Here is a 25,370-nt window from a genome sequence, read left to right as displayed (position 1 = left end):
ACACAAAGGAGCTGGTTACAGCCAGGCAAGGCTGAGATCCGGCCTCTTCTGCGAGCAAGCTGCGTCCTTACAAAAGCAGATGCCAAGCCTCTGTCCACTTAATATTTTTATTATTTACTTCTGTAGTACAGATGCTATGCTACCTTGCAGCAGGTTTCAAAAAGAGAGGAAGCAGAAGAGAGACGGGAACAACTGGCCTTGCTGACACCAAACACAACCCCCGAACCATTTTTTACTTAGCAACTCCTGGAGTCTCCTGCCGAGATCTCTAAGTTGCTGCCACTCCAGCGTGTGCAGGGCACGGGGACACAGGGTAGGTCAGAGACGGAGGAGAGGGCGGGGCTGGGCACAAAATGCCCTGGGGTCCATCTAGGCTGTCAGCCAGGAAAAATAAGCCAGCAGACATCTCCAAAACAACAGGAGCAGGTAAGGGTGGGAGTGGGGAACGGTGGTAGCACACATCTGCAAACGCCCACGGGACAGAGTCTGACATTGCTGCTTCGGTGCCTTAACGCTGTCCCTCACGAATGATGAGATACTGAACAGGGCTGATCACACAGACGCTAAAACCTGAGGAAACGCACCCACGTGGTCACAGTGGCTGCCCGAGGCCTGGACTGAGACAACTCTCTTTTCTCCCCCTATTTTCCAAATTCTAATCATCTCATATACTTTTATTTAATTTTTAAAACATGGGATGTCTAGGTGGCTTCGTGGGTTAAACTCAGGTCTTGGTCTTGGGGTTGTGAGTTCAAGCCCCACGTTGGGTTCCACACTGGGTATGGAGCCTGCCTCTCTATTTATTAATCCATACATACATCGATCTATTTATTAATACATACATACACATATACACAAACACAGGGTGCCTGGGCGACTCAGTGGGTTGAAAGCACCCGACTCTTGATTTCAGCTCAGGTAACGATCTCACAGTTCGATCTCACAGCTCCTGAGTTCCAGCCCCAAGTCAGGCTCTGCGCTGATAGCACGGAGCCTGCTTGGGATTCTCTGTCTCCCTCTCTCTCTGCCCTTCCCTTGCATGCTCGCTCTCGCTCGCTCGCTCGCTCCCTCCCTCAAAAATAAACAAACATTAAAAAAAAACCAAAAAAACGTACCACAGCTCAGACTGGCGTGTCACTGCTCCATGATGCTCACACGGAAGAAAGGACAAAGAGCTGAGGGTACTCTGGAGGACAGCTCTTCACAACACAAACACATGACAACAAAAACACTACGGGAGGGGTGGGCACTTACCCTTGCCGGCAATGGAGCCTTCAAAGAAGCCTTTGGACACAGTCAGTAACGGCCAGTTGGTATCCAATGGCATGATAGGCGCAGGTGGCTGGAGCAGCTTGGCATTAGGGTCAATGTCTGGGATCTGAAAGGCAGAAGGTTAAAAGCAAACAGCTCTCAGGAATCATGTGGGGAAGTTTACAGAGCCTCCTTTGACCTCGTTTATTCCTCTGCCTCTCCTGGTAACCAGATGGGAGAGTGACACTTGGAGGTTTAAACTGTCCCCCGATCTCAGAGTTAATTCTGTAATCAGACACTCATGTAAATAAAAACTTACCGTCTCCTTCTCTGGGTCAAATGTCTCCTTCAGGCTCTCGGCTTCTTCATCTAAGCCATGAGTAGCAGCTGTGAGATAGGCCAGGGACTCTGTAGAGAAAACAGACTTTGTGGTAGAAAGTCCAAGATGTCCCCCGGCGGTCTCTGCCTCCTGGTATTCAAGCCTGTGCACCATCCCCCCCCTAAACCGTGGAATGGCCTTGTTAAGTTGCTTCCAACAACAGGACGTGGCAGAAGCCACGGGATACCACTTCCAAGATTGGGATACGAAGAGCGGGGCCTCCACCTGGATGCCATTGCCTGCTCCGAGGGAAGCCAGCTGCCGTGTTGCAAACTGCCCTATGGAGACGCCTGTGTGGCAGAAGGTTGACATTTCCCAGCCATCAGCCCGCAAGGACCGGAGGACTGCCTGCAGCCACGCGGTGAGCGTGGGAAGGGATCCTCCCCACTTGAGCCGGAGACATCCGCAGTCTTGGCCAACACCCTACCCTGATGCAGACTCCTGACAGACAGTGAGCCAGAGGTACCCAGCTAAGCCATGCTGTAAACTGAGGTAATGTGCATTTGTTGCTCTAAGCTGCTCAACTTTAGGGTAATTTGCCACACGGCAGCAAGTGGCTGATGTACTCGCTTATCCTTAAGCTCTAGCATCGATGCTGACAAGAACCTGGGAATCGTCCCTGACTCCAATCCTCACATCCCACATCCAGCCCTTCAACAGATCACATTGTTTCCACCCGCACAAGATATGCTGAGTCTGACCCCTTCACTCCTTAGCACCGTCATCCAAATCACGTCTCCCTCGTTTCCTGGCATATCTCAAATGCTAGCACTGTGCTTGGTACACAGTGGGTTCTCAGAAAATTCCCTTTGAGAATATATAAACAAGTAAATAAGAGGGCACCTGGGTGGCTGTGGCTCAGTCAGTTGAACGTCTGACTCTTGGTTTCAGCTCAGGTCCTGATCTCAGTTCAGGGGTTCAAGCCCCACGCTGGACTCCACGCTAACAGCACACAGCCTGCTTGGGATCCTCAATCTCTCCCCCTCTCTCTGCCCTTCCCCACTCGCACGCACGCATGTGCTCTCTCTCTCAAAATAAATAAATAAACTTGAAAAAACACGACTATAACAAATAAATAAGTAAATGAGTAAAACCTCCAGACTTGAAAAAAAAACAAAAAAACAAAACTCTAACGACCTCTAACCAACTATATTTACTAGGGTATCTGCTTCAGGACCTTTTAAAACCTCCTAACCTCCTAGTTCCTCCATGACTATTAACTGTCTTCCTAAGAGTGCTTGGACAGACTGAATATTCTGCCTGTACCTCCATTTGGCCCTGAAGCATGTCTTCTGAGCATGGTAGGAGCATGCGCTCTCTTCTGGAAAAATGCACAACAAAGGGAAATACCTCACCACTAGGGTAACCAAAGGGTAACTCACCACGAAGAGAAAATACTTTCTAAGCCCCAAAGGAGCTGGTGAGTCCCGCATGCTTACTTACTCTGCCCACAATTCTTCAGGATCCGCACCCGCTCAGACACGTCACCCAGGTAGAGTGCATTCTGATAATGGCCACTCATGTCCTTTCGGATCTCAGCTGCATCAAGTCAGTAAGATACCAGGTTAGGTCTTCTTTCCGAAGTTCCCTCTCTCCTCCCCTCTACCTGCCTTCACCTTCCCTCAAGGACCCCACTCCCCACCCTTAGCTTCTGGGGCTCACCAATCTTCATCATCTTGCGAAGTTTCTCCAGGTTGCCAGTGATAAGGTACAAGAAGGAAAGTTTGTCGAAGTTTTTGGTGCGTTGATAACACATTTCCACAATCTGGTGGTTCCCCTGTAGCAAGGCCACTTCTCCCAGCTTTTCCCAGCAGTTCTTGTCATCCAGTGCTTTGGCTGCTTCCAGAGCAATCTAAAGAACCCCCAGGGTCAGAGGTAACAGGTTGGCGGGTATCTTGACTCAAAACCAGGGACCATGGTCGAAGTATCCGCCTCTACATAAATCTCCCACAGACTCTGTATACTTGCAATCACTCCTACCATTCAGTCTAATTCTACTGAAAATCCTATCACCAAACAGGATCCCTTTGGCTCCACGGAGAGAAGAATCACATCACACATCCTCCTCCTCAGAAATTTACTTTGACAAACAAAATCATCTCCCAGCAGTTGCTGACTCCACAGGGTCAATTCTTCCTTAGCTACCTTATTTTCCACTTGCTAGGTCTAAAGATCTCCGGGGGCTTTAGAAAAGATAAGAAGTAATAAGGAAGTTCAGAACCAGAGAGTCAATGTACCTAAGCCACCTCCCCATTTAAAAATAATGCCTGTACGTCTAGGTCCCAATATTTCCTAAGTACCTGTTCATCTGAGCAGCCAATCAGCAAGTAAAAGGTGAAGGAAGTGAGAACTTTCAGAGTCCCTGCCATGTTGCTCCTACGCTAGAGGCTAATGGATTCAGAGTAACGGACAATGGGGACAGTAGCACTGCTGTGGCAGAAGCAGAGGCAGCAAGTAGCAGAGACGGGCAAGCTGCAACAGGAAGACAGCGCCATCTGACAACCCGGACCATCTCAGACTCCGTCCTCCTCGCTGAAGAGGCAAGCCCGGAATATGCCTTCACGCTGCAGCCCGCACCCTCTCACATTCTCTGTAACGACATGGGGCTTAGGACCCCGCCCCCCTCACCTCGATGTTCCCGCACTCCAGTGCCAGGCTAAAGCGAGTTTTCTCGTCCTTGACAAAATGCAAGGCCACCTCAGGGTAGCCCTTCTTCTGGAGGTAAGCGATGATAGACTGGCCAACTAGTTTCGCGTTTCTCACCATGTGCAGCACCTAGACGTATGGGGTGCGGCAGGGCAGGAAGGAGACATCACTCAGGGAGAAAGCAGTGCTGCCCTCTCGCACCCCTAGGGGGCCCTCTCGTTTCGTACCTCATCATATTTTCTGTTGATCAGGGCCAGCTTGAACTTGAACTCCGTGGGATCAATGGTGAGCACCCGAGGACGACACTCCCTATCCAGGCAATACACATTGTTGCCCTTCACCCGCGTGACATAGATGGGTAAATCCAGAGTTCGGATGATCCCGTAGTCCCTGCAAACAGGAGTTAGCGGATTCAACTTTCAGCCAGCGAGGGGGAAAATCTAGCCTGGAAGGACATGGAGCAAGCCTAGGACACGACTTTGGATCTTCCCGCTGCTCTTTTGCCAAGTGCCATTTGCACAGCGGTATAGACAGGAAGTGGTTCAAAAGAGAGCAGAGCTAAATGCCACATTTACTGATGTTATTCTTCTGTGTGAAGCGGGAAAAGATAGGGCAGATGGTCTGATCTTTCCTCATACGCTATTGCTCTGGGAGCTAACAGACATGGCTGCAGGAATCAGGCCTGAAAGTTAAATCTTAAGTTCTGATGTACAATCACTGCGCCACTAGGGGCAGCTGAAGTCTCTCCTTGCAGCTACAGGTGGAAGTGGAAGAGAGGGAGATGTGAAGTCTGACACACACGAGAAACGGTAAAAGGCAAAAATAATTTTAAACTGAACGCAAATTAAAAATGTATAATCTAGGGCGTTAAGTGCACATACTGTATTAGAAGAAACGCTGAAAACTAATGACCTCTATACAAATACATTAGAAAATTAATAAATACAATAAAAATAAGCCAGCAACTCAAAAATTTGTTCCTTTACAAGTTAAACCAGAGTATACTTCGAAAAAATAAGCCAATCATAAAATTAAGAAATAGAAAAAAGAAACAAAATACAGAAGTTCAAGAAAGGCAAAAGCTAAATAAAATTCATAAACCTCTTATGAGTCATAAAGAAGATGTGGTTTATACTACTTGGCAATGAGAAAGAATGAAATCCTGCCATTTGTAGCAACTTGGATGGAACTGGAGGGTATTATGCTAAGTGAAATAAGTCAGCCAGAGAAAGATAGATATCATATGTTTTCACTCATATGTGGAACCTGAGAAACTTAACAGAAGACCATGGGGGAGGGGAAGGGGAAAAAAAAATAGTTACAAACAGAGAGGGAGGGAGGCAAACCGTAAGAGACTCTTAAATACAGAGAACAAACTGAGGGTTGATGGGGGAGGCAGTGGGAGAGGGAAAAATGGGAGATGGACATCGAGGAGGGCCCTTGTTGGGATGAGCCCTGAGTGTTATATGTAAGCGATGAACCATGGGAACCTACCCCCAAAACCAAGAGCACATTTTATATACTGTATGTTAGGCAATGTGACAATAAATTACATATTAAAAGAAAAGTAAAAATAAAAAATAAACCTTTTGTGACTCTAATTAAGAAAAAAGATAAAATGGCCAAAATAGGAATGAAAAAGGGGATATTGCTAGAGCTCCTGCAAGATGAGGGTGGGCGTAAACTTTTTTAAATGATCAAATTCCAAGAAAAGTAAAATTTACCAAAACTGACTAAAAACAAATAGAAAACCCCGACAGTCCTATAACTGTTACACAAGATAAACTGAAACTGAATCACAAAAAATCCTCCTATAAAAGAAAGTCCTAGGATGGGGGCTTCACTGGATGACTTCACTGGCAAATTCTACCCAATATTCCAGGAAGAATTAAACCCAATCTTATTACAAACTCACTAAGAGAACAGAAGAAGGTATATTATTTTCCTTATTTTATGAAATTAGCGCAACCTCAACACCAAAACCTGGCAAAGACAGAAAGAAAAAGGGAAGTCGTAGGCCAATCTCATTTATATATACACGTGGATGCAAAAACCCAAAACAAAATATTAGTAAACTAAAACTAGCAGTATCAGAAAAGGGTAAAACATCATAACCAAGTTAGATCTGTATCAAGAATACAATGTTGGTCTCATATTTTTAAAAAATCAATTTAACTCACTATACTAATCAACAAAAGGAGAAAAATCCTAGGACTACCTCGGTATATGCAGTAAAAAAAATTTTATGTAATAAAATTCAGTATTTATCTGAGATACAGCACAGACAGACATTCCTTAATAAGTAGAAGCTATCTCTAAAGAAATCTACAGCAAGCTTAGGTAATGCCAATACACTGAAAGCTTGCCCTTTAAATTGGGACCAAGACGAAAAAGTCTACTATCATCATGTGTATTCGACACTATGCTGGAGATCCTGGTCAACGCAGCAAGACAAGGAAAATACATGAAAGTATAAGTACTGGAAAAGAAGAAACAAACTGTCAATTACCCACAGATGCTCTGATTACTTACCAAAATAAGGCAAATTACCAGAAATAATGAAAGTCTAATAAGATCTCTGAAATCAATTTAGAAACTTAATTATATTTCTAAATATCATCAGAACTTAGAAAGTTAAATTTTTAAATGGAGAGTTTCCATTAAATTTTTTTAATGTTTATTTTTTGAGAGAGCGAGCGAGCAAGCGAGCACAAACAGGGGAGGGGCAGAGAGAGAGGGAGACACAGAATCTGAAGCAGGTTCCAGGCTCTGAGCTGTCAGCACAGAGCCTGACACGGGGCTCGAACACGCGAACCGTGTGAGATCATGACCTGAGCTGAAGTCAGACGCTCAACCGACTGAGCCACCCAGGCGTCCCAGATCCATTTACAAATAGCGCTGAAAACTGCCAAGTGCCTAAAATAATCCAACTAAAGAAATCCAAGATCTCTATGGAGAAAATTCTAAAAACTTTACTGAAAGATGTTCTGGAAGACCTAAATAAATTAAAAAAAAAATTTTTTTTAAGTTTATTTATTTTGAAAGAGAGTGTGTGCAGGAAGGATAGAGAGAGAGAGGGAGAGAGAGAATTCCAAGCAGTCTCCACACTGTCAGTGTGAGGTGCCAGATGCGGGGCTTGACCTCATGAACCCGTGAGATCATGACTTGAGCCAAATTTAAGAGTTGGAGTCCTGCATTGGGCTCTGTGCTGGCAGCATGGAGCGTGCTTGGGATTCTTTCTGTGTCGCTCTCTTTCTCTCAAAAAAAAAAAAAAAAAAAAAAAAGTGGATGCTTAACCAACTAAGCCACCCCAGCGACCCAATAAATTTTTTTTTAGAGGGAGTAGAGTGCTAAGGCAGGGAAGAGGGGCAAAGGGGGAGAGAAATTCTCAAGCAGTCTCCATACTCAGCATGGAGCCTGATATGGGGCTTGATCTCACGACCCTTGAATCATGTCCTGAGCCAAAATCAAGAGTTTGACACAACTAACTGAGCCACCCAGGCGCCCCACAGAAGACCTAAATAAATGAAGAGTTACTACACCATGTTTACAGACCAGGAAACTTAGTATTGCGAAGATGTCAATTACGTCCAAAACAATAAACGCCCTCAATGCAATCCCAAATGAAATCACAATAGGGCTTTTTGTTTGTTTTATTCCACATGGAATTTCACAAGCTGATTCTAAAACTTATACTTTAAGGCAAAAACGTTTTGAAAACTTGCCCTTTCAAGGCAAAATTAATTAGAAAACAGCCTAGAACTTAAAAGAAAAATAAAAGTAGGAAAGATCTGAGAATCTGCTCTAGCATGTGGGAAGACCCCTAAAGCACAGACCACAGAAAACAGGTCCTTGCATTTCTGTAAACATGATTTATGTGTGACAAGGAAGGCACTGCAGAACTAGGGGGAAAGGCTGGTCTGTTCAGATGATGTTGGGACAGCTGAGCCTGAAACTGAGCCCCTTCACAGCCCCTCACACCACACACAAATATCAACTTTAGGAAGATCACAGCCCTAGGTATGAAAAACAAAAGTATAGGGGTGCCTGCGTGGTGCAGGTCATGATCTCATGGTTCATGAGCTCAAGCCCCACATCGGGCTCTGAGCTGACAGTGTGAAGCCTGCTTCAGATTCTCAATAAATTTCTCTCTCTCTCTCTCTCTCTCTCTCTCTCTCTCTCTCTCTCTGTTCCTCCCCTACTTGTGTGCTCTCGTGCTCTCTCACAATAAATCAATAAACTTTAAAAAAAAGGGGAAAAAAAAACAAAAAACGTATAAAGTTCTTACAACACAATATAAAAGGGGTGTCTGGTATCTGGATGGCTCAGTTGGTTAAGCGTCTAATTCTTGATTTTGGCTTAGGTCATGATCTCATGGTTGTGAGATCAAGCCCCATGCCTGGCTCAGCCTGGAGCTCCACACTGAGCCTGCTTAGAATTCTCTCTCCTTCTCTGTATGCCCCTCCCCCACTCATGCTCTCTCCACCTCCCGCCCAAGGTAGACAAAAAAAAACAGCAAAAAGTTTCTACAAGAGGATACAAAAGAACGCCTTTATAGCCTTAGAGTCAATAAAGGTTTCTCAAATAAGATACAAAACCCAATATCCACAATAGGTAAGAGTCATAAATTCAACTATATTAAAATAACAACATCTATTCATCAAAGGATAGGATATCATGAAAAGAATCAGAAGACAAACTATGGAACGGAAGGAGGCATTAAGATTTGTAACATGTAGGCCAGACAAAGGACTGACACTCAAATATATGAAAAACTCCTAAAATAACCAGGATAGATAACCCATTAAACAAAAACAGATAAAAGTCCTGAACAAAATTCACAGGAAAGGGAACCCTGAGGGGTGGTCAACTGGAAAGTTGCTCACTCTCATTAGGAATCAGAGAGTGGCAAAGCTCAATGACAGTGAGATGCCATCACAAATCCACCATAAAGACAAAAGAAGTCTGACAAAGCCAAGTGTTGGCCAGGATGACAAGCGAGGAAGCTTTGATACGATGCTGCTGGCCGTGCAAATCGGTACAGCCACTTTGGAAAGCAGTTTCACATTACCTAGAAAATGTGAAGATACGCATACTCTATGATCCAGCAATCTGGTTCCGGACACTCCAGAGAAATGTTGTGTGTGTATGCACCGGAACACGTGTAGAAGACTGTTTAAGAGAACACTTTATCACAGTGGCAAAATCCTAGAAATAACTCAAATATCCCTGTAGAGCAGAGCGGATAAACTGTGGTATGTTCACAGAATATTATACAACAACGAAGACAAGCAAATTAGAGCTGTAACATAGGTACATACATCTTACAAACAAAATATGGAGCAAAATAAGCAAAATACGAAAATAATATACTCAGGATGATTTACATGCAGTTCAAACCAGGCAAAATTAAAACATCATTTGAAGACATACTGGGTGGTAAAATTACAAAGAAAAGCTTGGACGAAATTACCATAAAAGTCAGAATAATGTTATCTTTGGGTGGGAAATGGAGGTGGTTGTGATTAACAACCACATGGTGGCAAGAGGCCTCTGGAGGCCAGCACTTTTCTATTTCCTGCCTTGGGTGGCAGGAACGTTCATTATATGACGATTTGCCATTCTCTACGTATATACTCCGCATTTTTCTTTATTCAAGTCATATGTCACAATTTTTTAAAGACTTGAAAAAGAACGTTCAGCTGTGCCTAGCACATATGCGCCAAAGATTTTCCACGAAGAAAAGTTCAAGGAGGACTTCAGTTACATCCCTTGAGACAGGACAGTGATTTTTAAGAAGCTACCTTCTCCCACTCTGTGTATCAGAGAATTCACTTACCCAGTGGTGACGGCATATTTGATGTGGTTGCTTGTGGTATAGATAAATACCCCACTCTCATCCCAGGCCCCACTCTTGACGCGAATGTTCTCATGAATGTTACACAGAGCCTCCAGTTTGCGGTTACAGATCACAATGGCTGTAAGAGGCAAAGGGCATGAGTACTCTGCTGGACAGGGTGAGTGAAGCAGGCTGGCAGGGATGGGAGCGCAGGACTGGTGTCTACATCAGGGTGGGTATAAGGGAGACTCACCATGTTTGGCCAGTAGTGCTACATGGGACATGTCTGCTGACCAGATAACGTATTTCACCTTGGAAATCTTCACAGATGCCAGAGTCCTGGGACAGAGAAAGGCGAACGTGAGTGGACCTGACTCCAAAGTCCCAGGTTACGACCTACATCCTTTTCATCACCAAATTAAACCCTAATTTCTTAAAATAATACCAACTAGGGGCGCCTGGGTGGCTCAGTCGGTTAAGCGTCCAACTTCGGCTCAGGTCACGATCTCATAGTTTGTGAGCTCGAGCCCCCTGTCAGGCTCTGGGCTGACCGCTCAGAGCCTGAAGCCTGACTGCTTCGGATTCTGTGTGTGTGTGTGTATGTGTCTCTCTCTGCCCTTCCCCTGCTCGCCTTCTGTCTCTCTCTCACTCAGAAATAAACACTAAAAAATATATATTTAAAAAAATAAAAAATAATACCAAATAAACAGTCCCTGTATTGTAGCTGAGTGACGGAAACACTTTGGCTCACACTGTAGGCTCCCCCCGCACACCCTCCCGGCCGTCAACTCCCTGTCCTTCAGGGATTTGTGTACGTCTGATCTCACCAGAGGACTATAAGCTCCTTTAAGCACAGGATGCCACTCATCCCTACGTGCCTGTGATTCTAAGTGCCGAGAGCATTCTTTGTTCAGGTAAGTGCTCCAAAAACAGATAAATAAGGCCCTCACTGTTAACGCTATTGGGTACGGACAGGATGGACAGTGATCACAGAGGGGAAAAGTGGCAAGAAAGAGTCTCGGAGTTACACACAGAAGTGGTCAAGCCTGAGGCGAACTTACTGGGGGAAAAGCTCCCACTACAGACGTCCACTCCCATCCACTACATGCCTGTCTGCTTAGGGGCACCTGACATGTTACCGCTTCTGTTGTACGTCAAAGAGCGTGATGGATTCTGCATCTCGGAGCAGGAGGTTTCCTGTGCCAGCATAAAAGATCTCATCGCAGTTGGGCACCTGTACCTTTTTGGTGATCTCATTCTTCAGATTCTTGATCAGAAGCTGAAATAATTATCACAAGTGGGGTTATCGGAAATGTGTGCTCATAAGATGATGACAGCTGACAACACGCCTCAGCAACTGTCCCTTGGTTTCAATAAACCAAGTTAGGGGGCGCCTGGGTGGCACAGTTGGTTAAGCGTCTGACCCTTGATCTCGGCTCAGGTCACGATCTCACAGTTCGTGAGTTCAAGCCTCGCATCAGGCTCTACGCTGAAGGTACGGAGCCTGCTTGGGATTCTGTTTCTCCTTCTCTCTTCCCCTCCCCTGCTTGTGCACACACATGCACTCTCTGTCTCTCAAAATAAATAAACGTTAAATCTACTCTTTCAAAAAAAAATAATAATAATAAATAAAATAAACGAAGTTCGGGTGTTTTCTGTCCGGGCCGGTCACCATTTTGGCAGACCACCCTAACCAAGACCCTCTCTGGAGGCCCTGACAGCTTCTGTTTCGTCCCTCAACTGAAATACCCCGAGAAGTCCAACTAACCCCCAAATTCCTCCATCAATCAGAGCGAGAACGGTACTTCTGGGCTGGGGCTTACATCTGTGTTACACATTTTCTTGAGATCTTTGTTTCTCTCGCTCAGGATCACTTCCACTTCAAGTACCAATGAGGGTAGTTAGGATAAAAAAGGAATTACTCCTCACCCAGACCACCGCTTTCAAATCTGACATTTTTTGGCTTCTGTTTTGTCAACAGTGTCTTTACCTTTGTTCTCAAACCCAGACCCACAGTGACCATCAAGCCAATCAAGTCAATTTTAAGGCTCTTTGTCTCCCAAGGGGACTGTGGTATCTGCACGATGATCCCCAGGGGAGAGGAGAAAGAGAACATGCTCTTTCTTCATGCAATACACCACTGCCCCCACACTTCCCAAATCAGTTTCCCCTTTCTGCCCTAACTCACCGAATGCATCCGATCCAGGACAGCAAACCGGTTTCGAGCAACCCAAACGGCCGTCAGGCCTGAGGATCGTTTCCCTTCGGGAGCTGAGAACAAAACCAAAGGGCGGGAAGCGTGTGGCGAGCCACCGGCAGGTGACTCAGGCGCCACAGAGCTGCCTGTCTTGCTGGCTGCCACGCCCGCTTTGCCGGTTCAGCTGCTTCCTGACTAATTCAGCTGCAACCCGGAGGCTATCGTCAGTGACTTTTCCCCACCAGTCCCCTCCAAACTCCAACCTCCACCCTGCCAAGCCTCTTCTCTCCAGGCCAAGCGGCTGCCTGTCAGCCAACACCGGGTACTGGCACAGGGACCGCCCATCTTGGGAGACAGCACACTCCATCGAGCTAACGAGCAGGGCCTCGCTGGCCAAGCTGTGGCGCGGCAAGCAGCCTGTCAGTGTCCAGGACCTCCTATCTCAACAAGCTGGAGTGGAGACAGAGCCCCCTCCCCAGGACGCAGCTGCTCTGCTGCTTTTAACATGCAAATGCAGACCCCCGGTAGAGCAGGGTGGGGCAGAGCGCTCCCAACTGAATCTTGACAGGCAGATGAGCTCGGTGCCGGGCAGTATTTAGCACCAAGCCGTTGCTCCATAAATGTCACTCACTCGCTTCACCCTGAAGAAAGTTACGAAATGTTCCTCGGTTCCCAAACATCTCACTGGCTGACTACGAGTCCGAATGGGCACTCCAACCTCGGGGAAACTTCAAGGGTCGTGCACAGAAGGATGCGCCGAAACGCCCATATACGAGCCCATCGGCAGCGAAGTGGACAAAACGTGCCGGCCAGCCTCGCTTGGTGCCCCTCTGGCACCTGTGGTGACAGGCAATTCTAATCATGACCAACACCCCCGTTTTCCAGGGGCTGGGGAGCCACATTATTCGAGCTTTTGGTCTTTCTCTTCCTCTCTGCTGCCTAGCACCGGGCTGCACCTTTACACCTTTGCCAATTATTACCTCCTTTGAAAAATGGAGAAGATAAGACCTAAGTGGTAATAAAGCAAAACTAAGAAACAATCGTGAATGCGTGGGGAAAAAGAACAAGGAGGTGGGTAGGGAGGGGCATAATCACAATTTGATCAGAAATGGCTTAACTGTTTAACTTATAGGGGAGACTGTTACGGATACCAAAGACACACAAGTTCCCTGTCCTTTCACCAAGACCACACTTTCAAAAAAGAGTGAACCGTATTAGCAAACAATCATGACACAGTGAGTGGCACCTGCAAAAGGGCCAGAGCTAGCAAAATTACTTCTTGCAATCTGCTCATGGAGTCTAAAATATCATAAAAGTGTGCCAGTAAGGTGAGGACCCGAGAAAGCCTCTATAAAGCAACGGGAGGAAGCGGACTGAAAAGAGCCTAAGTGAGACACATCCATTCTGGAAGGCTGTCGGCAAATCCTAACAGGAAGGACAGCGACAAGGGCTGGCGGTGATGGACGAGGTAGACAGGGGTCTCAGCTGGATCCTGGGATCCCTGGCGGGGTGTGGGGCTGTTAGCAGCCTCATTTCTTTGACATGCAAAGGAAGCAAATCGGATCTGGATGTGGATGGGAGAGCATAAATCCCCAGTCCCAGGATGAGACGTTGCAAGATTGGAACCACATTCTTAAATAAATGAAACTACCAGGGTGAAAGTCATATCGGCTGACAATAAACTAGGATAACATGCTGTGCTGAAAGGGAAAATGGAGAGTTTCTAATAACCAAATTATAAAATATATATATCTAGCTGGAGTAATAAAATGGAGGAGGAACATGAATATTTCACACCATGGTCGCCTCTGATGCAACTGTCAGCAGCACCTGCCAACAGACACGAGTGATGTGACCGTGGCCTGGGGAGGGAACGTGAAAAACTTGAAGAGGCGCGACAGCGCGGCGGAGGAGAGCTGTGCGCGAAGCCGGGCAGACACAGGGGGCACCTACCGTCGGGATTCTGGGAATCCGCGTCCTTGGGGATGGTGTACAGGTCATAGGTGCTATTCTCCAAGTTGCTGGCTCTCTGTAGAGGAAACAGGAATCAGCTGGTGACAGGAACCCAAGACAGCAGTTTATTCTGACAGAGGAAACTGCGCCGTCACACAATGATCTGTAGCCATCCCTTTCTCACCCGTCACCCACAGGGACAGGTGGACGTGTCTAGAGCTAGCAGTTCTCAGACTCGTCGCCAAAGAACTCGGAATTCATGTCACTTCATATTTTTTGTATCCTCCAAAGGTTTATGCAGATATTATTTGGAAGGCAGCAAGGACTGCTCTTGACTCCACACGTTAATAAACTAAATCCCCAGTATTCTGGTGCTCTACCTAAGTATACTCGTCAACTTAAAAGTTTGTTCAAGGGGAAAAAAAAAAATCAAAGACAACAGTAAGCACAACCCCCAGGGAAAAAATGTTAAGACTCTTAGATACTGAACAAAGAACGGGATTAGACACACTAGAAGTCATACGGGGAAAGACAAGTTTTCGTTCTTTTTAACTTGGCAAACAGGGCACTCAAACTAGAATGTCATTCCTCTCTTTCCCCCAAATTACACGGCAAGAAGTACGGGGGCTACTTGCTGACCCTGAAGGCAACTTCACTGAAAGGCACCCCTCCTCCAGGTCAGCTCTGCTATTTTTGCCCCCATGAAGGAATCAAGACAAGCATTCTCGATTCAGGTCGTTCATCTTGAGGCTGCGTTACGTGTAGAAATTGCCAGCCTTGGTGAAGATGTAAGTTCACAAACCCCTAACATGCTTATGGTAACTGGAGCCGACCTGGTTTGAGGCTGCTTACTGTGTTAGCCCTCTCAAAATGACCACTACAGAGCTTCTAAACGGCCACTAGAGTTTTCCTAAGGGCATGAGAAAGAGGCCTACGGAAAACGGGAAGATCCTAGGAGGACAGCAGGGGTCACATACCGTACACAACAGGACTGCATTTTCTGCTGGATTGTACGACATATTGAACACTGGGAACTTGGAACCACTAGGGATGTACATGGAGAAAGAGAAAATGAGGAAGGGGAGTAAGGACGGAAGGAAGAAAGGCATGACTCCCACATCTCCTACTTACCCAATCTTTACACATGTAACTCATCACTTTCATAATCAGGAATAAAAATAAACATTCCATCTACTCTCTTCCTTCTTTCAAGGCTAGGACACCCCTAGCTCAGCTTTGACAAACAGTTTAAAAAAGGCAAACCCTGGTACAGGTCCGATTTTTCAATGGAACGTAGGGTCAGCACTCACTGCAGTGAGCGGGACTGGGTCTTCTTGGGGACAAATTCCTACACATAACTGCAGGGGACACCACAGAGCAATGTGATGGGCTCTGTCTCTGGCTAATTTGTCCCGTCCCTTGGAGTGTTCACATAAACCCATCTTTTTATTGTAGTAATGCCGGAGGGTGGTTATCAAAGCCTCGTGCCAGAGCCTGCCACCATCAATGTTTCAGCATGCTGATGCAGCTGGCCCTCCGAAAGGACAGTTTTTTTGCCAGACATCCCAGAGCTGATCACATCTTCAGAGTGAAGAGCTTCCAGAGACGTATATTCTAGTTTAGAGTTGTATGCGTTTTGCCGGAAAGTAAAGCAAAGTCACAGAAACGCCAAACACAGGCAAAAAGGCCTGTCACCAAGTCGGGCCACTCTACCAGGAAACTTTCTCTGGTTCGCAAGAAACCCGGCCGACTGTGGCAGTAGTGATATCCTGTGCACAGGCTCACTACCATTCTAATCAGGGAAACTGCCCTTCTCTTCATGGCCTCCTCCTTGCCCACCATGCTCCTGGGGTTCAAACTGAGCAGCTTCCCCAGTGGGGACTCGATCTGCGACAGGAGAGGAGACCCAAAATGTCATCAAAAGAACAGAATTCTATTTGCGGGTATCGCAGTGTGGTGACAGACCAGAGGGTCTGGCGGGAGGAAACACGTCTGATTTACCTCCGCAGCTGCATCACCGCTACATCTTTGGAGCTGTTGAAATCCAACTGACGTAAGAATCGGTCCTTGACATAATGTAGCATATTGCCGTGAACAGCGTAGGCTGGCCTTTCCCGTTCCAGTTTAAACACAATCATGCCACCATCATGGCCTGGGGCACAGGGAGGAGAGAGGAAAGAATTAGCTGAAGGCAAGAAAGCTGGAAACAGGAGATACACGAGGATGAGGATTATGTACGTGCTAAAAACAAAGGTACCTAAATGTGTCCTTTATTTGCCTACATTCCCACAGTTGTTAGAAGCTTCCCTCAAATCAATTTCTGTGAATCCTTTTCTAATACTCTACCTAACACTGTCACATTTACACACACCCTCCTCTGTGTTCTCCTAACACCTTGTACAAAGTTCCATCACACTGAAAGTAAACAGACAGGATTACATCAAACTAAAAGGCTTCTGCACAGCGATGGAAATCATCAAGATGCAAGAGCAACCAACCTGCTGAATAAATGGGAGAAAATATTTGCAAACCAAATATCCAATAAAGGGTTAATGTCCAAAATATAAAAAGAACACAACTCAATATAAAGACAGAAAACCACACACAAACAACCCAATTCGAAAATAGGCAGAGGACTTGAATAGACATTTCTCCAAAGACCTACCAATGGCCAGCAGGCATATGAAAAGGTGTTCAACGTCTCTAATCACCAGGGAAATGCAAATCAAAACCACAATGAGACATCGGCTCATACCTGTCAGAGTAGCTAGTATTAAAAAGACAAGAAATAACAGTGCTGGCGAGGATGTGGAGAAAAGAGAACCCTTGCGCGCTGCTGGTGGGAATGTAAATTGGTGCAGCCACCGTGGAAAACAGTATGGAGGTTCCTCAAAAATTAAAAATAGAACCACCATATGATCCAGCAATTCCATTACTGAGTATCTATCTGAAGAAAACAACAGAAACACCAATTTGGAGAGATACATGCCTCTCCATGTTCACTGCAACATTATCTACAGCAGCTAAGATATGGAGGAAGCAACCTAAGTGTCCCAGGGCTGGTAAATGGATAAAGAAGATGTGGTACACACACACACACACACACACACACACACACACACACACAGAGGCCTATTACTCGACCGTAGAGAATGAAGTCCTGCCACTTACAATGACATGGATGGACCTAAAGGAATTAGGCTAAGTGAAGTGAGTCAGAACGACTAATGTTAAGATTTCACTTATATGTGAAATCTAAAAAAAGAATACATGAACAACAACAACAAAACAGAAACAGACTCCTAGGTACAGAAAACAAACTGGTAGTTACCAGAGGCTGGAGGTGGTAGAGAGTGACCAAAATAGGTAAAGGGGATTGAGAGGTGTAAATATCCAGGTATAAAATAAGTAAGTCCCTAAGGATGTGATGCACAGCTTAAGGAATATAGTCCATGATACTGTAGTAACTTCACGTGGTGAGAGACGGTAACTAGACTTAATCATGGGGATTACCTGGTAATATATAAAAATATCGAATCACTACCACGTAAACCTGGAACTCACAGGCTATATATGTCGATTATGCTTCGATTCAAAAAACAATAAGCCTCTAGCATCGCACTTAGCATCCTGCACTGTAATGAAGTCCACCAGCTCCACTATCCCACGAGCTCTGGAAGACGGGAATTATGGTCATTTCCAAGCATCCCCAGTCCCTAGCAAACAGCAAGGACATAAAGGTTTCTGCTGAATGGGGATACTAGTTTAAAAAGCCTTTCTTTCCTTTTTTTAATGTTCTCCTTTTCCCTACTAGCATCATCCGTCTCTCAGAGAGAACGTCCACCTCTGTCGGCTCTCCACGCGTAAATCAGATCATTCGCTTCCCTCCCCAGCCGCTTCCCATGACCTTCCGCCCGCCCGTTCAGAAGAAAATCCTCAGTCTAACCCCGGCCTTGCCTGCAAGGCGGAGCACAGCTGGGCCCGCTCTTCCTCCCGGACTACTGGGCCCCTACTCACCGCGCTCCCGCTGGCCTCTCCGCCTTCTCACGCGCGCTCACCGCCCCCCTCAGACCCCCGGCCCGCAGCCCCGCGCCCCCCTCACACACACTCGGAGTCTCGCGCGGCCCCGCCCGCCCGGGGCCTGCCACCTCCTCACTTTCCTGAACGGCCCGGTCCCTGCAGCCGTCCCCCTCTGCGCGCCTTTGGCTGAACGTTTCTTCAAAGCCTCCTCTGCGTGTTCATTGCCTTACGGTCCCTCTCCCCTCACCACAAATAACATGCCATAGAGTCAGGGACGCGGCCTCGGGCACCGCTCTACCAGCAGCACCCAGACCGGGGCCCGCGCTCAGGGCGCATCCGCTACCTGCGTGACTGCCGCTCAGCCGCCAGCGCCGCAGCTGGAGAAGGCTGAGCGTTCACCATGAGCCTCCTGACTTTTCAGAGAGGATGGGCTTTATTGCCCAGCGGACCCGGGTGGAGACAGAACACTACACGAAGGGTCCTCCAGGACGGTAAGGGGGACAGACGGACAGGGGCTTCGGCCGTGTGGCTCTGAGAATCCCATATCCCCTTCTCATTCTATTCTGTGTCCACCGGAGTCAGAGCTAACAGAGCATCATGCTCAAGTCTTACAAACTCTGAACTTCAACGAGGAAAAAAGAGAAGAAATGACCCTTACCTGCCGCAAAGAGGTTCAGGTTGGGGTGGGCGGCCAAGACCCAGAAACGATCGTGGTCCCTGCGGAAGGTCTGAACCCCAGTCCTAGGAAAGCAACAGGTAAGCAAAAAAAAAATACTAATTTCTGAGACATCTCCAGCCTATCACATACAAGAGCACTGAGTGGGAGTCAGCAAAACCTCACTGGTCCTGTTATTCTGAATTTCAATTTCCTCTTATTCATCACGATTTCCCGTTACGCTACCTTCATTGCGTATTTCTTACGTCTCTAGCTACAGAAGAACATGCTTAAATTTGGAGGAGAAAAGAATGCGCGTGGAGATTGTATTTGATGGGCAATCTGTAAATGCTGGCTGATCTCCAGGCCCCCTCGAGCTTTCCTAACACCGGATCTGACCTCTCCATATGCTGAAGATGGTTAAGAGGCACACAGAAGCAGTCTAATCTAACTGGCAGGAGACAGAACGAGACAGAGGAGGGCCTTCCCCCCAGCTGTGGTCAACACCATCGTAACCCCCTTACCTCTTGGACATATCCCAGACGCGGATGCTCTTGTCCTCAGAATTGCTGAGGATCAGCTCTTGGCGAGGGTGGAAGACGGCACAAGACACGTTGTTGTAATGACCGCGACAGGTGTCAACCTCCCACGCCTTTGACTCTAAAGGACCAAAAAGAATTAGATGATCTCTCACAACTCCCTACTACTTACTACAAGTTTAGGATTTAAAATGATGGCATCTCAGTTGGTTGAGGGTCTGACTCTTGATTTTGGGTCAGGTCATGATCCCAGGGTCATGAGATGGAGTATCAGGCTTCTCGCTGAGCACGGAACCTGCTTAAGATGCTCTCTCTCCCTCTCTCTCTGCCCCCTCCCCCACTCGCGCGTCCTAAGATAAAAAATTTAAAAATTAATAAAATAAAATTATGGCATCTCTAGCCAAATGCTAGGTATACTTCAAAACGTTAAATCAGCAACTTCTTTCTAAAATGGCAATTTTCTCCATTTAAGCCTCTGAATCTCTACGCGTTTGTTCTTCCATTCTGACCCTCCTATCAATAACAGCACCTCTTCTCCATCATTCTTTATCCTCTTACCCTGTTTTACTTGTCACTAGCTGTCACGATTGAATAAATATACAAGTTCCATATGCTTTAGTCACCTTTGTATCTTCAGAGCCTTGAACAGTGACTAGTACAAAGCAGGTACTCAACCAATAAATATTTTTTGAAAGAATGAATTCTTCCACTTAACTGTGTTCTGACTCCCCCAAATCAGGATGCCTCAAAAACAGGAAAATAGAGGATGGGGCAATTTTTGTGCTCCTAGGATTAGCACAACCATCTAAGGTAGGAAAATGGGTCGTGAAGTCCGGACGACCTGGCTACGTCACCTTGCTGGCCAGCAGTCCATTTTTTGGACACAGTGATACTGTCACTGGTTTACTCACCGTTCATGCGCCAGATTTTCACTTGGCGGTCATCTGCCCCAGATACAATAAGGGGCATAGTGGGGTGGAAGGCAGCCCAGTTTACTCCGCGATCATGACCCTGCGGAAAACAAGAAGTGGTTCTTCTAAAATGCCTTTATAACTATTACTCAAAGCAAACTGAAGGGCCACGCTGGTGGTTATAAAAGATGTCTCTGACTTCTACTCTTCCTGTGAAAAGACGCGAGGGGTGATGCTATTCTAAGGTATGAACACGAGAGCCACCATGTCAACCCATCCAATATTACATCCAAGTTCTCATGGCAACTCCCAGATCTTTCTCCTCCCAAGTTCAGCTTCATTTGCATTTGGGATATACTGCCTTGTTTTATCTACTTACATATTATTTCCCCAACTCATTATTAACATCTCAAGAACAAAGACCAATTTTATAACTTACTGAGGAAATGTGGCTGGGAAACTCTCAGCTGAGTCCCAATATCCTTTTAGGAAACGCGCAAGGTCAAAACTATTTTCATAATAATGTTAAGACGTGATTTGCCTTTTTCACTCTTACTCTCTCATGAGAGTAGAGTTTTCCAGAGGGCTACGTCGATGTGGTGATACCACTGTTTTCACAGCTAATGGAATGTGTGCTTTTATATTTCATGTTTTAAAAAAATAAAAACAAATTTTTAAAGAAAGTTTTGTTTTTTTTAATTTGAGAGAGAGAGAGAGAGAGAGAGAGAGAGAGACAGAAGCTTAAGCAGTCTCCACACTCAGTGCAGAGCCTGACACAGGGCTTGATCCCATGACCCTAGGATCATGACCTGAGCCGAAGTCAAGAGTTGGACTCAACCAACTGGGTCTCCCATGCACCCCCCAAAGATAAAAAGTTGTTGGTTTTAATTTCAAATATGGTAAAAACTCAAAGATATAATAAACCCCATGAACAACTCTTTGGGGTCCTCAGTAAGTTTTAAGAGTATAAAGAGGTTCTCAGACCACAAAGTTTAAGGATTGCTGCTTTTAAGGTATCTTGCACTTTATTTATATAGTTATATTCTGTACCGTGGCAAGATCATAGAAAAGGCAGTTTCAAATTGGCAGTGTTTTTGAGAGACTTCATGCTGTGGTTAAAATCCCCTGGGTTTTGGGGCGCCTGGGTGGCGCAGTCGGTTAAGCGTCCGACTTCAGCCAGGTCACGATCTCGCGGTCCGGGAGTTCAAGCCCCGCGTCAGGCTCTGGGCTGATGGCTCAGAGCCTGGAGCCTGTTTCCGATTCTGTGTCTCCCTCTCTCTCTGCCCCTCGCCCGTTCATGCTCTGTCTCTCTCTGTCCCAAAAATAAATAAACGTTGAAAAAAAAAAAAAATTAAAAAAAAAAAAATCCCCTGGGTTTTGGCGTCCGACCCAAGTTCAAATCCTAGTTCTTCCATTTACTAGATACATTTGGATTTTGGTAAACTGCTCAATTTCTCTAAATCTCCATTTTTTTTTCATCTGTAAAATGAGGTTCATAATATCTATTTCACTGGACAGCTGACAGGGTTAAATTGAGTATTTTTAAAAATCTAGTTTCCTTCTCTAATGCTCTTCTATTTTCCCACCACGCACACAAGTGACTTACATCTGGCTGGTCCTCAACGAGTACATCTCCCCTCCCACCAGCCCCACTTTCACCAGAGGCCTGAGAATGGGCTCTGCTGCGGGATGGTGACAGCATCTATGCCGGCCTTCTCCCTCTCTCCCCACCGGGTTTAGCAGGTGATGTGACCCCCCCTTAGGTGGCACAGAAGCTTCACGTCTCCCGGCTCACGGACTATTCTATTTCCAGTGCCTCAAAACCATGCCCGGTACTTAACAGGCACCGCACAGATCTCTGTTGAAGGAACGAACAAGTAAGCGGCTACTTCCTGTTTCCCAGAGAGGAGCCCAGAGCAGCCTCGGGCTGTGAAGGTAAGTACCTCCAGCACGTGCTTCACCACCGCATCCGTAGTTCCAAACAGATCAACCCCGGTGATTCCTCTCACGTCGGACTCCACCGCGCCAGGGGACAAGTTCTTTTTCCTCAGACCTTTGAAGGGACAAGGAGTGGGATGAAAGACACAGAACAGTGTTACCAGAGAGAGCACGGTCACAGAGGCACAGGAAGGGACAGTGATACGACTAGTGTTAAGGAAAAGGAAGGGAAAAGCAATCTAGAGAGATCGAAAAAAGAGGAGACTCAAGAGCTCCTATGTGTTTCTTTCTAAAGACGTTCAAAACGTTAAAGTACATTCACTAACCATTCTTTTAACAGACCCACTACTGGGCTGTCTTCCCAGAGGACGACAACCCAAACCTCGGACACAGTGAACTTCCTCAACAAGCCTCACCTCAAGAGCAGTCTATTGGAATTTCTAGTCTTTTCTGTCCTTGAAATGTGACCTCAGATGATGACCGTTCCATTTCCACTTTCAACTTTGCGACGACTATAGCAACTTTTCTTCCATCATCTCAAAAACGTTTGAGTGCTTCTCAAACTGGCAGCTGTTAGGCACCTCATGGGGAGGTTCCAAAGCTGATACGGAAACGAGACCTACTAAATACTAAATGGCTCTTTGGTGGATGAAGAGTGTAAAACTACAAACCATGCAAGAAGTGTCCTCATTCTCCTATGGGACTCCTGGGCTGAGAGCAAAATGATCAGAACTGTCATGTCTTTTTCGTTTCAGATTTTTATTTAAACTCTACCTACAGTGTAACTGTCATGTCCCTTTAAGCTCTTACGTAAGAAAGCTGGTTACAGATCTGAATACGTGTATTTTGCCATTAAAACTTTGGGAGGCTAGTTTCACCGGGAGGAACTACCCATAATTTGAAAACAACAGAAAAAAAAACCCCAGAGTAAGAAGAGTCTTATTTGTGTAGGACCCAAATTTATGGCTCAACTACACCTATCTTTAAAAGCTATTCGCGGTACAGTCACAACCAAAATTATGCTAACAATACGACTACCTTACATTTGAAAGCACTTTGTGATTTTCAGAGCACTCTCTAGCATGTTATGTAATTTGATCCTGATAACGGCCTTTTGAAACAGGCAAGCAGATATAATTATACCAGTTTATAAACAAAATAGAATAGGGACTAAAATTTTATCTTTTAAAGCATCTGTGGAGGAAAGAGGAATTTGGAACTACTGGCACTCGTAAAATTAAAAACAAGTATCCATAACTTGGGGGAAAATAAAAGCTATCATTGAAAATAAAACCTACGTCATTTTAAGCCTAAATTGTGGCATCTGCGGGAAAATATAAACATTTAAGTTTAATGATTATAGTTCTGTTTGTTGTTTTAAAATTACAGTATGTCTCTTCTACTCCAGCAGCACGTAAACGTCAGCACTGGAGAGGCAGGCGCTTAAAAGGACCCGGCAGCGTTAATTATCTTGTCCCATCCAAGATAAGCATCAACAGGTGGGAGAAATAAAGCCGATGCTGTCACAAAAATGCACTCTCCACGGCTTCATAAATACGTTGTCAAAGGGATGCCTCTTCCCGTTGACTTCGCTGGTCTCTTTAATGGGATCTGCCCACTTCTTCTAATGAGTCTGGTATACGAAACAGATTCAAAGGAAGACACAAAGACAGACGGCGGTGAGAGACTTCACCTCCAATAAGCGTCAACAAACACATTAAAAGGAAAGCGTATGACAGAATGCAAGGCTTTGCTGCACTTGCTGTCATGATCCAGGAAAGGGGAAGAGCAATAAAAACAGACAGATGAACAGTGACAGGCAGTGAAGAGATACTTAGAGAAGAAACAGTTGAGCCTTCGACAAGCCACTCACTACGACTGAACGACAGATGGAAAATTTCTACAGCAGCTACTCAAATCCAGAGGGAAGGGAGTCCACTCTCAGACTGGACCAGTTTGACGCATGCTTCCCAATGGGGACCAGGGGAAGTAGTAAAAAGAGAGGGATGAGGACAGGAATTGGCAGCAAATTAATACTTTTTTTAGTCGTCATCGCAAAGATTAAGCCTGAATTACATGGGCTTGACATGCAAAGGTGGAAGCACATTGAGATAATTTAACTGGCAGTTTACTTGGAAGATCAGGCCAAAAAAGTAACCTGCCTCCTACACGTAGATTACAAATATACTCTGTTTTTAACACATATTTTTCCCAGGCTAACAGAAAAGATTCAGGTTAAGTAAGCCCCATGGGGCTCGATTCTCATGGGACAGACAACAAGGAGACAGGTTTTCCTTTAAAATTTGTTTCCTTATTGCTCATCTCAGAGAGCTAGACATGCCGAGAAATTAGAATTTTGAGCAGTCCTTTAACTGTGAGGGTGTTCATTCTCTGACTCAGAACGAACTTTTCCTCTCTCAGAATTACCACCTCTGGTCCCTAACAGATCTGAAAGGTAATCCCTCTTCCTGTATTCAGACTCATCTGAACTCAGGCGAAAATAACTCTGCTAAAAAGAGTATGCTGGTTTGCAGAAGAGGAGAGAATAAATGTAAAAGTCTAACTCAGAGCTCCACTTGGTTAGAGACCAAAGCATTTCCTTTCACTCTGGTTAAGGTGTTACTAGAAGTCGAGAGAGCTGTGAGGAGAGAAAAACACTCAGAAATGGTGGAGAGAGCAACAGCGTTAGTGCAGCCAGTTAGCACAAAACTCCCGGTATCGCTTACGCTAAGTAAGTACAGCATTGCAAAATTATTATAGCGCATCCACGCACTGCACACATTCACGAGCCAGTATGAGCCCCAGCTGGGGTCCACACTCTCCCCCCCTCTTCTCTGATTTCAGGCCCTGAATTCTGATGTGAAAATGTTCTCCAGCCTACAAAAGTCAAGAGAAGGATTTCTTGCCTTGGGCACTTCAGGTTACCAGCGAGAGTCCATCCACCTAACTGTCCCAATCGCTTCAGCCAGGCCACAGGCACCTGCCGCGCCGGCATCGGGCGGCGTAAACACCACTCGCAGAGCGCGGCAGTAGGAGGCCCTG

The 25,370-nt window shown here is 45.9% G+C and overlaps 1 protein-coding gene across 2 annotated transcripts in view; it reads right to left on the bottom strand.

Moving 5' to 3' along the window:
- Positions 1-25,370, bottom strand: part of COPA (COPI coat complex subunit alpha) — a 45,477-nt gene that overhangs the window by 4,616 nt on the left and 15,491 nt on the right. For both annotated transcript variants that reach the window (XM_030303404.2, XM_030303405.1), the window contains exons 7-23: positions 22,334-22,443; positions 20,391-20,490; positions 19,465-19,600; positions 18,944-19,026; positions 16,267-16,417; positions 15,243-15,309; positions 14,266-14,341; positions 12,304-12,386; positions 11,255-11,394; positions 10,369-10,454; positions 10,116-10,254; positions 4,504-4,666; positions 4,259-4,405; positions 3,293-3,482; positions 3,074-3,169; positions 1,571-1,659; positions 1,255-1,378 (exon numbers count right to left, since the gene is read on the bottom strand). In XM_030303404.2, coding sequence (XP_030159264.1) covers positions 1,255-1,378; positions 1,571-1,659; positions 3,074-3,169; positions 3,293-3,482; positions 4,259-4,405; positions 4,504-4,666; positions 10,116-10,254; positions 10,369-10,454; positions 11,255-11,394; positions 12,304-12,386; positions 14,266-14,341; positions 15,243-15,309; positions 16,267-16,417; positions 18,944-19,026; positions 19,465-19,600; positions 20,391-20,490; positions 22,334-22,443 — 1,980 coding nt within the window. The remainder of the gene's footprint in view (positions 1-1,254; positions 1,379-1,570; positions 1,660-3,073; positions 3,170-3,292; positions 3,483-4,258; positions 4,406-4,503; positions 4,667-10,115; positions 10,255-10,368; positions 10,455-11,254; positions 11,395-12,303; positions 12,387-14,265; positions 14,342-15,242; positions 15,310-16,266; positions 16,418-18,943; positions 19,027-19,464; positions 19,601-20,390; positions 20,491-22,333; positions 22,444-25,370) is intronic.

Source organism: Lynx canadensis, chromosome F1, assembly GCF_007474595.2.
Source record: "Lynx canadensis isolate LIC74 chromosome F1, mLynCan4.pri.v2, whole genome shotgun sequence".
Taxonomy (NCBI): Eukaryota; Metazoa; Chordata; class Mammalia; order Carnivora; family Felidae; genus Lynx; species Lynx canadensis.
Note: the sequence above shows the minus strand (reverse complement) of the source record. Positions and strands in the feature narration are given on the sequence as shown.